This window comes from Rhinolophus sinicus, chromosome 14, assembly GCF_057876585.1.
Source record: "Rhinolophus sinicus isolate RSI-liver-muscle chromosome 14, RSI-T2T, whole genome shotgun sequence".
Taxonomy (NCBI): Eukaryota; Metazoa; Chordata; class Mammalia; order Chiroptera; family Rhinolophidae; genus Rhinolophus; species Rhinolophus sinicus.
The window spans coordinates 118,907,040-118,919,763 of record NC_142514.1 but is presented as its reverse complement, the minus strand read 5'-3'; the positions used below and the strand labels follow the sequence as shown (position 1 = coordinate 118,919,763).

Here is a 12,724-nt window from a genome sequence, read left to right as displayed (position 1 = left end):
GGTAATCTGACTGTCCAGGCTTGGGCCTGATGCCCACAAAAAGTTAATAACTACAGCCAGGAAGGCAGAAGTTAGAAGAAGACAGTAGCTCCCATTCAACTCACATGGTTAATGGTTAGAAAAGATGGATGAAGCATTTTCCAAAAAGAACTTTACTAACAGTTGTCACCCCAATAAACTTTGATTGAAAATAAAGGAACACTGAGAATATAGCTGCTATTCTTAGAAGAAAAGATACAGATGTTGAGTACAATTGGCAAAGATGTTGAAGACAAACAAATAAATGCCTATATCTGTATGAAAGAAAATGATCAACCAAACCTTTTAAACGCATGTGCTAAGACAAATTTTTAAGGTTTACTGGACATAAATTCTTGACCATAGAAATGAGTATTACTATGAGTATCATACAGAAATGTCACTTAAAACATTTTACTGTTATCACATGGACACTGACCAATCAGAACTGATCTTCAGGCAATCAAAAAACAAACAAACAAAAAACCCAAGCTCTGGTTTGAGTACTTGTACATATACATTGAATATAATTTGCCCTACAGTTAAGGCAAGTCACCAATTAATGCAATATAATTGTAGATGCACTGAGTGCTATTTTTTTTCAGACATTTTAGTCTACTACACTCTAATTCTAAAAATGACAAATAACAAGATAAAAATAAGAAACAATATAAGTTTTACTTTGAATTTCTTTTTTAAAAAATTTATATTAAAAATATAGCTAGCGTACTCATACGTTATATCATTTTCAGGTGTCTACCATAGTTATTCAACATTTATCTACCCAAAGTAGTGATCACCATGATAAGTCCAGCAACCTTTGGACACTGTACCATGCTATCACAATATTATTGACTATTTCCCTATGCTGTGCATTACATCCCCATGACGTATTGTTTTATACCTGGAAATTTGAACCTTTTATTCCTCTTCATCCTTTTACCCCCCTTTTTAATTTTTCAATTACAGTTGACATTCAATATTTCAGCTATAAAGCATAGTGGTTAGACATTTATGTGATTTAAAAAGTGATCCCCCTGACTAGTATACTATCCTACTCACCTGGCACTATACATAGTTACTACCATATTATTGACTATATTCCCTATGCTTTACTTTATATCCCCATAACTATTTTGTAACTACCAATTTGTATTTCTTTTTTTTTTCCAATTTGTATTTCTTAATCCCTTCACTTTTTTCATCCTGTACCCTAACCACCTTCTTATCTTTCACCCCTATAAATCTAGTACCCATCGAACATTATACATAGTTATTACAATATTATTGACTATATTCCTTATATCACACCCTACATCCCCAAAACTACTGCATAACAACCAATTTGTACTTCTTAATACCTTCTCCTTTTTTACCCATGCCCTTAAACCCCCTCCCATCTGACAATCATCAAAATGTTCTCTATATCTATGAGTGTGTTTCTGTTTTGTTTGTTTATTTTGTTCTTTAGATTCCACATATAAGTGAAATCATATGGCATTGGTCTTTCTCTGTCTGACATACTCCACTCAGCATAATACCCTCCAGGTCCACCCACGCCACCACAGATGGCAAGAACCCATTCCCTTCCATGGCTGAGCAATATTCCAATGTATGTACATACCACCTCCTCTTTATTCATTCATCCATCGATGTACACCCAGCCTGCCTCCAAATCATGGCCACTGTAAACAATGTTACAATGAACATATAGATGCACACGTCCCCTCAGAGTAACGTGCTAGGTTTCTTCAGATAAATACCCAGAAGTGGATTATTTGGTCCTTCTTTGTGTCTTGTTTTAGCCTTTGTTTTAAAGTCTGTTTTGTCTGGTATACTACCCCAGCAATACTTACTATTTTGTTTTTGTTTCCATTTACATGAAATAACATTTCCCATCCCTTTGCTTTCAGCCTGTGTATGTCTTTCAGTCTGAAGTGAGTCTCTTATAGGCAGCATATGTATTGGTTTTGTTTTCTTACCCATTCAGCCACCCTGTGTTTTTGAATGGAGCATTTAATCCATTTATATTGGAAGTCATTGTTAATAGGTATGTAGTTATTGCCATTTTATTATTCATATTTTCAGCTTTTTTTTTTCACCTTAAAGATGTCCTTCTAACATTCCTTGTTATACTAGCTTGATAGTGATGGAGTCCTTTAGCTTTTTCTTATCTGGGAAGCTCTTTATCTGTCCTTCAATTTTAAATGATAGCTTTTCTGGGTAGAGTAACCTTAGTTGTAGGTTGTTGGTTTTCATCATGTTGAATATTCTATACCCATCCATTTTGGCCTGCAAAGTTTCTGTTGAGAAATCAGCTGAAAATCTTATGGGCGCTTCCTTATAATTAATTACAAGTATTTGCCTTTCTCTTGCTGCTTTTAGAATTCTCTCTTTGTATTTAAACTTTGCCATGTTAATTATGATGTGTCTTGGTGTAGGCTTTTTTGGGTTCATCTTGTTTGCGACTCTCTTTACTTCTTGGGCGTCTATGTCTATTTCCTTCACCATGTTGGGAAAGTTTTTAGTCATTATTTCTTCAAATAGTTTTTCAGTTTCTTGTTCACGCTCTTCTCCTTTTGGTACTCCTATGATGTGAATGCTGGTACGCTTGATGGTGTTCCAGAAGTCTCTTAAACTATCCTCATTTTTAAAAATTATTTCTCCTTTTTGCTATTTGATTGGGTGTTTTCTGCTACCTTATCATCCAAATTGCTGATTCGATCCTCTGCTTCATCTGGTGTGCTGGTGATTCTTTCTAGTGTGTTCTTCATTTCAATTACTGTGTTCTTTACTTGTGACTGGTTCTTTTTTATGGTCTCTATGTCCTTTTTTATGTTTGCTGTCTCTTTGTTGCATTTCTCACTACAATTGAATTTATTTAATGTACATAAAATCACTAAGAGAAACTATTAAATATAGAGTCTGTACCCCCATCTTCAATGATTATTTATCACTAGGCTTGGATTTGAACCCTATAGCCTAAAATTATAGTAAGTTCTTTCCTATTTTTCTGATGTTCTTAGCTTTCTGTCATTGGCAGCACAGTTGGAGAAACACTGCTCTAAATTGCATTCCACTTAAGGAAAAGGACCCTAGCTCTTTGTAAGTACTTGGAATAAATAAGAAATCAACAACCATGAAGACATAGAAGAAGAGTAATGTGCTATCAGCTGAAGGCTTCTGTTTATTAGTAATTAAGGTAATTTGGGGTCATCTTCTAATGCCATGTAATTCCAATGTAGGGCAGCCACCTAATCCAAAAGAGACAGGTGTAGGGAAAGAGAGGAAGACACAGTACAGTGTTTCCTGAACATATTTAGCTTAATATTAGGGGCTATCAAAAAATAAAAGACATATGTTATGTTGGATTATTTCCCTTTACTTTTATTATCAAACCTTGTCCAACAAAAAAGATTAAAACTAAGCTTCATATGACTTGAGATACTAAAAGCTGCTGCTGAAATAAACCAAGTAGCCAAGCTAGACAATCAGTGGTGGATGTAGTAGATGTGGTATGCCTGGACTGGTATACTCTGTGATTGAAATTCCCCAACAGAGTGATGTCAAAAAAATAGCTATGGACTTAAGGTCTGAAAACTCATATTTTTGCCCCGTTTTCACCAATGGTTTTCTATAGGATCTTGTGCCATTTACCTGACCCCTTTTAGCTTTCTCATCTTGAAAAGAAGGAAGATAAATTAAGCTAAAGAAAACTTGAGTTCTACCATAATTATCTGATGAAACATAAAGCAAGACTTAATTCCTGAATATAATCAATTGTTAAAGAGCAAGACCTAGCTAAAGAGTTTCTAATCTATCCTTAGATCATAACTATCAGAGTAAAATTAAAAAGAACCATTTACTTCCTATAGTAGAGCTCAAATTAGGTAATATAATGTGAAGCCTCTTATTCAAACCTTCTGATTTTATTTTTTAATATCTAGTTCAGACATGAGCAAATCTCTTAGGCCCTGGAGTGAGGCTTAGTGATGTCTTTGGCCCCATGGGAATTAGTTGAGAAACACCAGAAGGCTCCACCTGGACAAAATTACTTTCCACATATGACCAGGAGTGCCTATACTTTGAGTCATTTTTAAGGATGAAAGCTTTAAAAGAATATCTTCTTTGCAATCACAAACATTACATAGAAGAGAAGAGAGAGAATACATGGATATGGCTCTTATTAGCCAATAATATCAGTAATACCTTGGCACTATAAGGTCACAGATCCAGGTTTTGGAGGGCCTGAAATGTAGTACAATTATGGGACCCTCTTTAACAAAAATAATACAAAACTATTAATATAAAAGTTCATTCTAAGGGGATACTTTATTTAGGATAGAAAAAGAAATCAAAACAAATTACTGGAGCTTTGGAGACGCAGGTCCCTTCTGAGACCACTTTAAACAATTTACTAAAACTAATCATATAGAAATATTTTCTAAATTCAGCCTGACTTTCATTGCCCTTTTACAACAGGCTACAGCACTCAGCAACTGCTAGCACTCATAAGAACTTGTGCACATATGATATTGGGTTTAATAAGGATATTGGGCTTTAGGTAAGCATCATGGTAAATTGTGTATTACTAAATCATCCGCTAAACAGGCAGACAAGAAACAGAACATTACAGAATCAAAGTGAAAAGCAGATGAGAGATCAGAAACTGACTTTAGGACCTGCTTCAGGTGTGCACAGGTCACTAGACCAGATGTCCAGGAGTCTTCATATGGGGCTTACACGTTAAAAGGGCATTAAAGATAAACTTCTCATCATTGGATATACTCAGCCATGTGTCTCTAGCAGGGCACATCTTGTAATTCAGGAGAGACATAGGGAAAAAAGAAGACATGAGGAAATAAACAAAGGAAGTTGGAAAGTGTGGGGAGAGGGCAGGAGGAGGACATAAAAAAAGAGGTAGAAGAGGAAATCATTGAGAAAGAGATAGAGAAGTAGTGCTTACGCTTGACCATCTGTTCTGAGTGAGACAATAGTGCTTATCAGTCAGTTCACTTGCTAAATGTCAGGCTCTTGGTGCACAGTGAACCTAAGACTAGAAAGAAACCGAGGGAGTTAGTCTGCTAGAACAGGACATTACATTAATGGTAATTCTCTTCTATGCCCTCACTTTATAGTTTAACAAATGAGACACAGAGGTCACTGACCTATCAGAGATGGTACCATTTAGTCATTAGCAGAGCAGGTCCAGAAGCCAGTGATATTTTCTCTCTATGATTGCTTCACACAAAAAAATAAAAAAATAAAAAGCGAAAAGTAAAATATAAAGCAAAGATAAGCTTTCTGTCCTTAGTGAACTGAAACAATTTCCATCTAAAGTTCTCCACATTCTTCTTTTAAAGCCCATCTAAAATCAGTCAATCAATCAATCAATCAATCAATCAATCAACGCAGGCATAAAGATTTTCTTTGTCAAAGATAAACTTTTCTGCCTTTACATATCAAGTGCATCTTAGCTGCATATCTTAGACCATTTATCTTACTCTGTCTGGGTTTCTTTCTCTCCTCTCCTTTCTCATCCCAAACGCATACACAAAGGACATACACACAGAGCTATATACGCACACAGACCTATACATGCAAATATGTGTGTAAATACAGACACCGCCAAACACACACATACAAGCTCCTCAGAGAAGCATCTGTGCTAACTCATAACTGTGTCATCTGTGGTGCTTTATACATAAGGATTCCTAAAACTTGTTTTTGGAAGGAAATTTAGCTCTATAACTGCCTGAGGGCACTAGCACTGGAATTCATCAGGCCTCAACCAGTGCACTGGTTTTTGATGGATGAAAGCCCTGTCCAATCTCATGGCTTCAACTGCCATCCCTAAATGGTGATACTAAGTTCAGATTACTTGTCCAGAACTCACCTCGAGCTTATTTCTCTCGTTGCATTATTTGGTCAGATCCTTTCTTCTGAATATCTTGTACGTATCAAACTAAGTACTCCTAAAATGAAAGTCATCAGCTTTCCTACTGTAGTGTGTGTGTTTTTTTGCTCTTTCATTAACTTCACCCAACTCCCCAAGCTCAAAACCTCAGGGCTATTATTGGTGAGGCCCATACCTTTATGCTGAGCACCATATTGTGTGCCAAGTTTCATTCTGTCATGGTTTTTCCCATCTACTGTCTTTTCTCTTTTTTTAATACCATAATTTAAGTCCAGGCCGTTATTATTTCCACCTTGTATTATTAAAATAATATAACTGATTTACCAGTCTCTTCTCCAATTCATATCTATGTGTGTAAATACACACACACACACACACACACACACACACACACACACACATATATGTCCTTCCCTTACTCAAAACTTCTGTGGTTTCAGATTACTTACAGATTAAAGTTTAAATGTCTTACTTGATCAAGGCCCTCCATTTATGTTTCCAAATTTGCCTAGTATCATTTCCTTTCACATTTCAACATGCCAGAAAAACTGATATTTTTATTTCTGGTGATTTCCCATTTCCCTGTCTTTGCTCCTACAATGCCACTTACTTTCTCTTCTATCTTTTCCCTACCGATACAAATCCTAACCACCCTTATAATCCCCTCAAATTCACATAATACTTGAAGGATGCCTCATTTATGGCACTCATCACTTTCTATCGTACATTTTAATTATTCTGGCATATAGCTCATGTTTCATACTTGAGTAAATGTTGTTTCTTTGTTTAAGAATACATTTGTCGAGTGCTTGAGAGCACAGTCCTTGGCTGATTTATCTTTGTAACGCTCACAATGAATGCCTAGCAAAATGCTGCATATTATAGATATTCAATAAATATATGTTCACTTTGTACATAAGTGTTCACTCATTTGACATTGATAAAGTTTGGATATCTTTACATATGTTTTGAAAAACCAACAATTATGTATCATGGGAAATGCTCATAGTTATTTCCTCTGTAATATAATCAATACCTAAATTATCAGTGTTGATTACAACTTTAAATAATTATTATTTTAAAATATATGAATATACATGAAATCCAATTCTTAAGGAAAGACAAAGATTTCATCATGATGATTAAGTCTAAATGTACTTCTTATTTCAACACATCAAAAATTTAGCAGTCATCAAACAGACATTAACAACCAAACTACTGTGCTTTTCAATGTAACCATCCCCAAAATTGAAAAGAAATTGTGACATTCATTTTAAGCTTAAAGGCTATTCTTTATTTCCTAGGTGTGATGGGAGAATACGAGCCGAAAATTGAGGTCCATTTTCCTTTTACAGTTACAGCTGCTAAGGGAACAACTGTTAAGATGGAGTGCTTTGCACTTGGCAAGTAAGTACATATTCTTCCATAATTAGACACAATTGTTTATTAAAATGTGACATAACTTATTATTATTTTTTTTTTGACATAACTTATTTTTGAATCATTTATTTCACTAGGTTTTATTTTTCCAGAATCTCCTTGGTGTCTATTCATATTTTTAAAAGGGGGCAAATGGGAATTGACAAAATAATCAATAATCATTATCTTTTTAGTCATTTCTTTGAACAATAATATATGTAGTTTTGCTATTTTAATATAAAGGAAACTTCTTTAAATGAAAGAACATTGTATCTCTGCTTAAGTGTCTTAAAATTTCAATATTATTCTTAAATTTTATTCAGCAATAAAGTGAATAAAAAGAGGATAAAAGGATAAGGTGATATCTACTCCTCATGTATATAGATTCTGATAAGGTATAATAAGACAATAATATAAAAATCATAAAGATAATAATTACAGTGAGCCAGTTGATTACTTCAGTATCTTCTGAAATAATAACATGATAGCATAAGCTGTCAATATGCACAACATATAATTATTCCCCAAATCAGAAAGATGATTTATATCATACTTTAATACCTGCTATACTTAATGATTCTATTTCTGAGACTTTAAATCCCATGATATATAATTACTTGTCAGTGATGTTTACAATATGAGTTTTGGGCATAGACGCAGGAGTGGAATTTTTATTGTATTTGATTAGAGTAATATGATTTATTTTAAACAGAGTGTTGTTGTTTGTTTGGTTTTTTAAGGGTGATAAGACCTCAGAGCCCTTTCTAGTCTCTATAATTATAATTTGCATAACTACATCTCTATCACAGTTACTAATCATTTAACTTCAGTTGTGCTGAGCTACTCCCACAGCATAACTATAAAGACTTAGAGATAAACTATGCTATATAAATGCGCTTAAAGTATGCTTAGCTTATGGGTGAGGAAAATATTAGTAAATATAAGAAATTTAGCTAGTAAGAGGAAGTTTAGGGCATGAACATAGTAAACACTATATTTTCTAATTTCAACAAAGTTTGAAATAATATGCATGTGCAAGTCTACTAAAACCTAAGTAGAAACAGGATCATAATAAACTAAAAATAAAATAAATAGTGTGTGGTCATTCTTTTAAGTAAAAGATGCCTAGGAGTAGAAATATATTTCAAGAACTTAAAATTCATTGGGAGGTATTTGGGTAGATAACTGAGGAAGCCTTGCAAACACAAAGATATTAGTTAAATGCACATAATTGAAGAATACCTTAAAAGTCTTGTTTTGCACCGTTTACCATGTTGTAGTGTGCAGTATGCCTGGAAATGTCCAGAGTAAGCAGCTTAATTCTGATAAATACAAAGGAATTTATTTTGGTTCTATGCCAAAGGTTTTAGTATATCCTACAGTTAAATAATTCTTAAATGCCAGTATTTTCACTAAAGCCACAAACAAACAGAGGTCATATTGTAAAACAAATTAGAGAAATAGATTTATAGAGAAAAAAAACAATTTGGGAAATTTCTCCAGGCAAGCTTATTAGATGTGTTTGCTTTTGGAAGTCTTGAAATATGCTTAATAAATTGATCATTTCGTCGTAGGTAGGATCCAACAGTCGAAATATGTCAGTTTAATTATTTATTTTCTCCAAATTCTCCACTCCTTTTTTGCTACTCCCTGTCCCCACACCACCCCAGATTAATTAATTAACTAATTAATTAAATATAAGATGAAGATACACAGTCTCTGACAAAAGAGTCTTTGTTATTCATTTGATATTCTTTCTGGGAAGTGTCACAAGCATGATTTTTTTAAATGCCATGAAGAGATCTATTTCTACCTAAAGACTAACCCACCATTCTGATGAAAGTAAATAAGGTCAAAGAATAACATTTTTATATATGTTAACGCCTTTACAGCACATAATTAGGTGGAGTAGAAAATAATTGCATCTCAACATGACCACAGCAATTTCAAATTAACAGCTGAGCATCTGCTGAGTTCCCACAGCTCACCTGAACTGCTTGCCACTTTAACAATTACAGGGTTCTCGGGAGAACTTTTGTCTGTCCAAGCACTTTAGCCTTTGTCACTAGATATCAGTCAAGACTTTGCTACTCAAACTAATTTTCCCACTCATTCTGTCCACATGGAGTGTTTCAACCAAGTGTTCCTCATAGGGTATTATAACCAAGAGCATATCACGTTCTTTTCTATCAAGACTTTGCACTTGCTATTCCCTCTACTGGGAACACTCATCCCTGTTCTTTCAGTGCTGGCTCCTACTTATCCTCTAGCCTCACTTAAATATCACCTCTCAAGAGGTCATCTGCGACTACTTTATCTAACTCACCCTATCATTCTCTATCTCAATACTTGTATTTTTTTCTTCATAACCCTTACTACAGTAATACAGTTTTAAATTATTTAAAACTTCTGTGTTTATCTACTTTCAAAAATGTCTCTGTATCAGTCAGGAATTCAGCTGGAAACAGGATACAACTCAGATGGTTCAACAGAGTTTAGTAAAGGCTCAAATTAAAGATTTGTGAGCAGAGTTAAGAGGATCAAGAAAAGAAACTGAGGCATTAGTAGACTAGTGATAGCAAGAAGTCATACTCATCCGTAAGCCAAAATGAGCAAGGGTGGGGGAGATAGTGTCATCAGAAGCAGAAACAGGGGAAGATATGGAGTGGGCCCGGGGACACCCAAGAGGATCTGTAGTCACAGTCATCGTGAAGCGATGCATTAAAACAACATAACCAAGGAAAGCATAGAGAAATTCATATCCTCACTTCTTTTACTGCATGCCTTCTGATCTCCTCTTGTGGCTCCCATGACTGGAGGCAAACAGAAGCCAGTTTGCAAGCCCAAAGGATGCAGTTGGCTGTACACAAAGCAAGGCAACAAGTGTGGGAGAAGAGGAGAATGTCAGGCAAGGGAGGCAAACAGAATAACAAGCAAGTCCACTTCATTGAGTTTTAAACCCCCTGAGGGCAGGAATCATTCTTCACTTATATATCCTAGTGCCTAACACAGTACCTGGCACATAGACAGCACTCAGGAAATAATTTGTTGAAGGAATGAACAAACTCAGAAATAGTGTGTCTGCTTGGTCCGATCAACTACTATTAACAGAAAATAAATAATAAATAATAGGTTCTTTATACATAAAGCTTTTCGACTAACTCCTGTTCTCCCAAACAAATCCACCTACATCCACTCCACACCTCTATCTCTAGCCCTCTCATCTTTTCCTATTTATGTCCAAATTTACACTTGTATTCTTTTTTTTAATCATATCTTAGTTTGTTTCATTTTCTTTTTTATTAGTTTGAGATGTACAAAGCAACAGAGTGGTTGGACATTTATATACCTCACAAAGTGATAACTCTACTAAGTCTATCTTAATAGACTTAATTACCCATCTGACTGTACATGGTTATTACAATATTATTGACTATATTAAAATTGTAATACTCAATATATACTGATAACAAAAAATGAGTACAAGTCACGTTTGACTTCTGCAATTACAAGAGGTGCTCAAAGTGGTTACCATTAGCATAATTTTAATACAGTTTTTTCCTTTCTTAAAATGCATATACATTTCTTGGTGTGCACATTTATATCTTCTTTAATGTCTCTCATCAATGTCTTATAATTTTCTGAGTACAGGTCTTTTACTTCCTTGGTTAAATTTATCCCTAGGTATTTTATGTTGATGCAATTGTAAATAGGATTGTTTTCTTAATTTCTCTTTCTGATAATTTTTGTTGGTGTATAAAAATGCAACCAATTTCTGAATATTGATTTTGTATCCTGCTGCTTCTACTGAATTCATTTATTAGTTCTAATAGTTTTTGTTGGAATCTTCTTTGAGGGTCTCCATATATAATGTCATGTTATCTGAAAATGATGGCATTTTTACTTCTTCCTTTCCAAATTTGGATGCCTTTTATTTCTTTTTCTTGTCTGATTGCTGTGGCTAGGACTTCCAGTACTATGTTAAATAAAAGTGTTGAAAGTGGACATTCTTGTCTTTCTTGTTTCTGATCTTAAGGATAATGCCTTTAGCTTTTCCTTATTGAGTATAATATCAGCTTGGGTTTGTCATGTATGGCTTTTATTATGTTGAGATATGTTCCCTCTATTCCCTCCAGATAGATTCCCTCTATTCCCACTTTGCTGAGAGTCCTTATCTATGCTGGAGTTTGTCAAACTCTTTATGTGCATCTATTGATATGATCATACAATTTTTATTTTCCACTTTGTTTATGAGGTGTATCATATTAATTGATTTGTGGATGTTGAACCAACCTTGCCTACTTGCCTAACAGTAGTTAATCCCACTTCCACTTGATCATGGTGTATGATTATTTTAATGTATTGCTAAATTCGGTTCATTAATATTTTGTTGTAGTTATTTGTCTCTGTGTTTATCAGGGATATCGGCCTATCATTTACTTTTTTGTAATATCATTATTTGGTTTTGGAATCAGGGATGGAGGCCTCATATAATGAGATTGGGAGCCTTCACTCCTCTTGAACTTTTTGAAATAGTTTGAGAAAAATAGGTGTAATTCTTCTTTGAATTTTTGGTACAATTCACCTGTGAAGTTATCTAGTCCAGGACTTTTGTTTGTTGGGAGCTTGTTGATTACTGACTTGATTTCATTAGTAGTCATTGGTCACTTCAGATTTTGTTTTCTCATGATTCAGCCTTGGAATATTGTATGTTTCTAGGATATTATCCATTTCTTCCAGATTGTCCAATTTCTTGGCATATAATTGCTCATAGTATTTTATTAATTTTTTTATATTTCTGTGGTGTCTGTTGCCACTTCTCTTCCATTTGTGATTTTATTTATTTGGGTGTTCTTGTTTTATTTTCCTTCTGAGTCTGCTTAAAATTTTATCAATTTTGTTTCTCTTTTCAAAGAACTAGCTCTTGGTTTCATTGACTTCGTGTACTGTATTTTGAGCCTCTCTTTCATTTATTTCTGCTCTGATCTTTATTATGTCCTTCCTTCTACTCACTTTGGGCTTTGTTTGCTTTCTTTTTCCAGTTCCTTTAGGTATAAAGTTAGATTGCTTATTTGAGATTTTTTTTTTGTTTCTTGCTATCTGCCTGCATTGCTATGAATTTCCTTCTTAGAAATACTTTTGCTGTGTCCCATAGATTTCAGGACATTGTGTTTTATTTTCATTTGTCTCAAGGTATCTTTTTATTTCTTCCTTGATCTTATGTTAACCCATTCATTGTTTAGTAGCATGTTATTTAGCCTATATGTGTTTGTGCATTTTTCTGTTGTTTTCTTGTAATTGATTTCAAGTTTCATTCTACTGTTTTTAGAGTAGACGCTTGATATGATATCAATCTTGTTAAATTTATCA

General features: G+C 34.2%; 1 protein-coding gene across 2 annotated transcripts in view; it reads left to right on the top strand.

Annotated features, from left to right (window-relative positions):
* Positions 1-12,724, top strand: part of CNTN5 (contactin 5) — a 1,286,475-nt gene that overhangs the window by 943,368 nt on the left and 330,383 nt on the right. For both annotated transcript variants that reach the window (XM_088791491.1, XM_019741696.3), the window contains one exon: positions 7,240-7,342. In XM_088791491.1, coding sequence (XP_088647617.1) covers positions 7,240-7,342 — 103 coding nt within the window. The remainder of the gene's footprint in view (positions 1-7,239; positions 7,343-12,724) is intronic.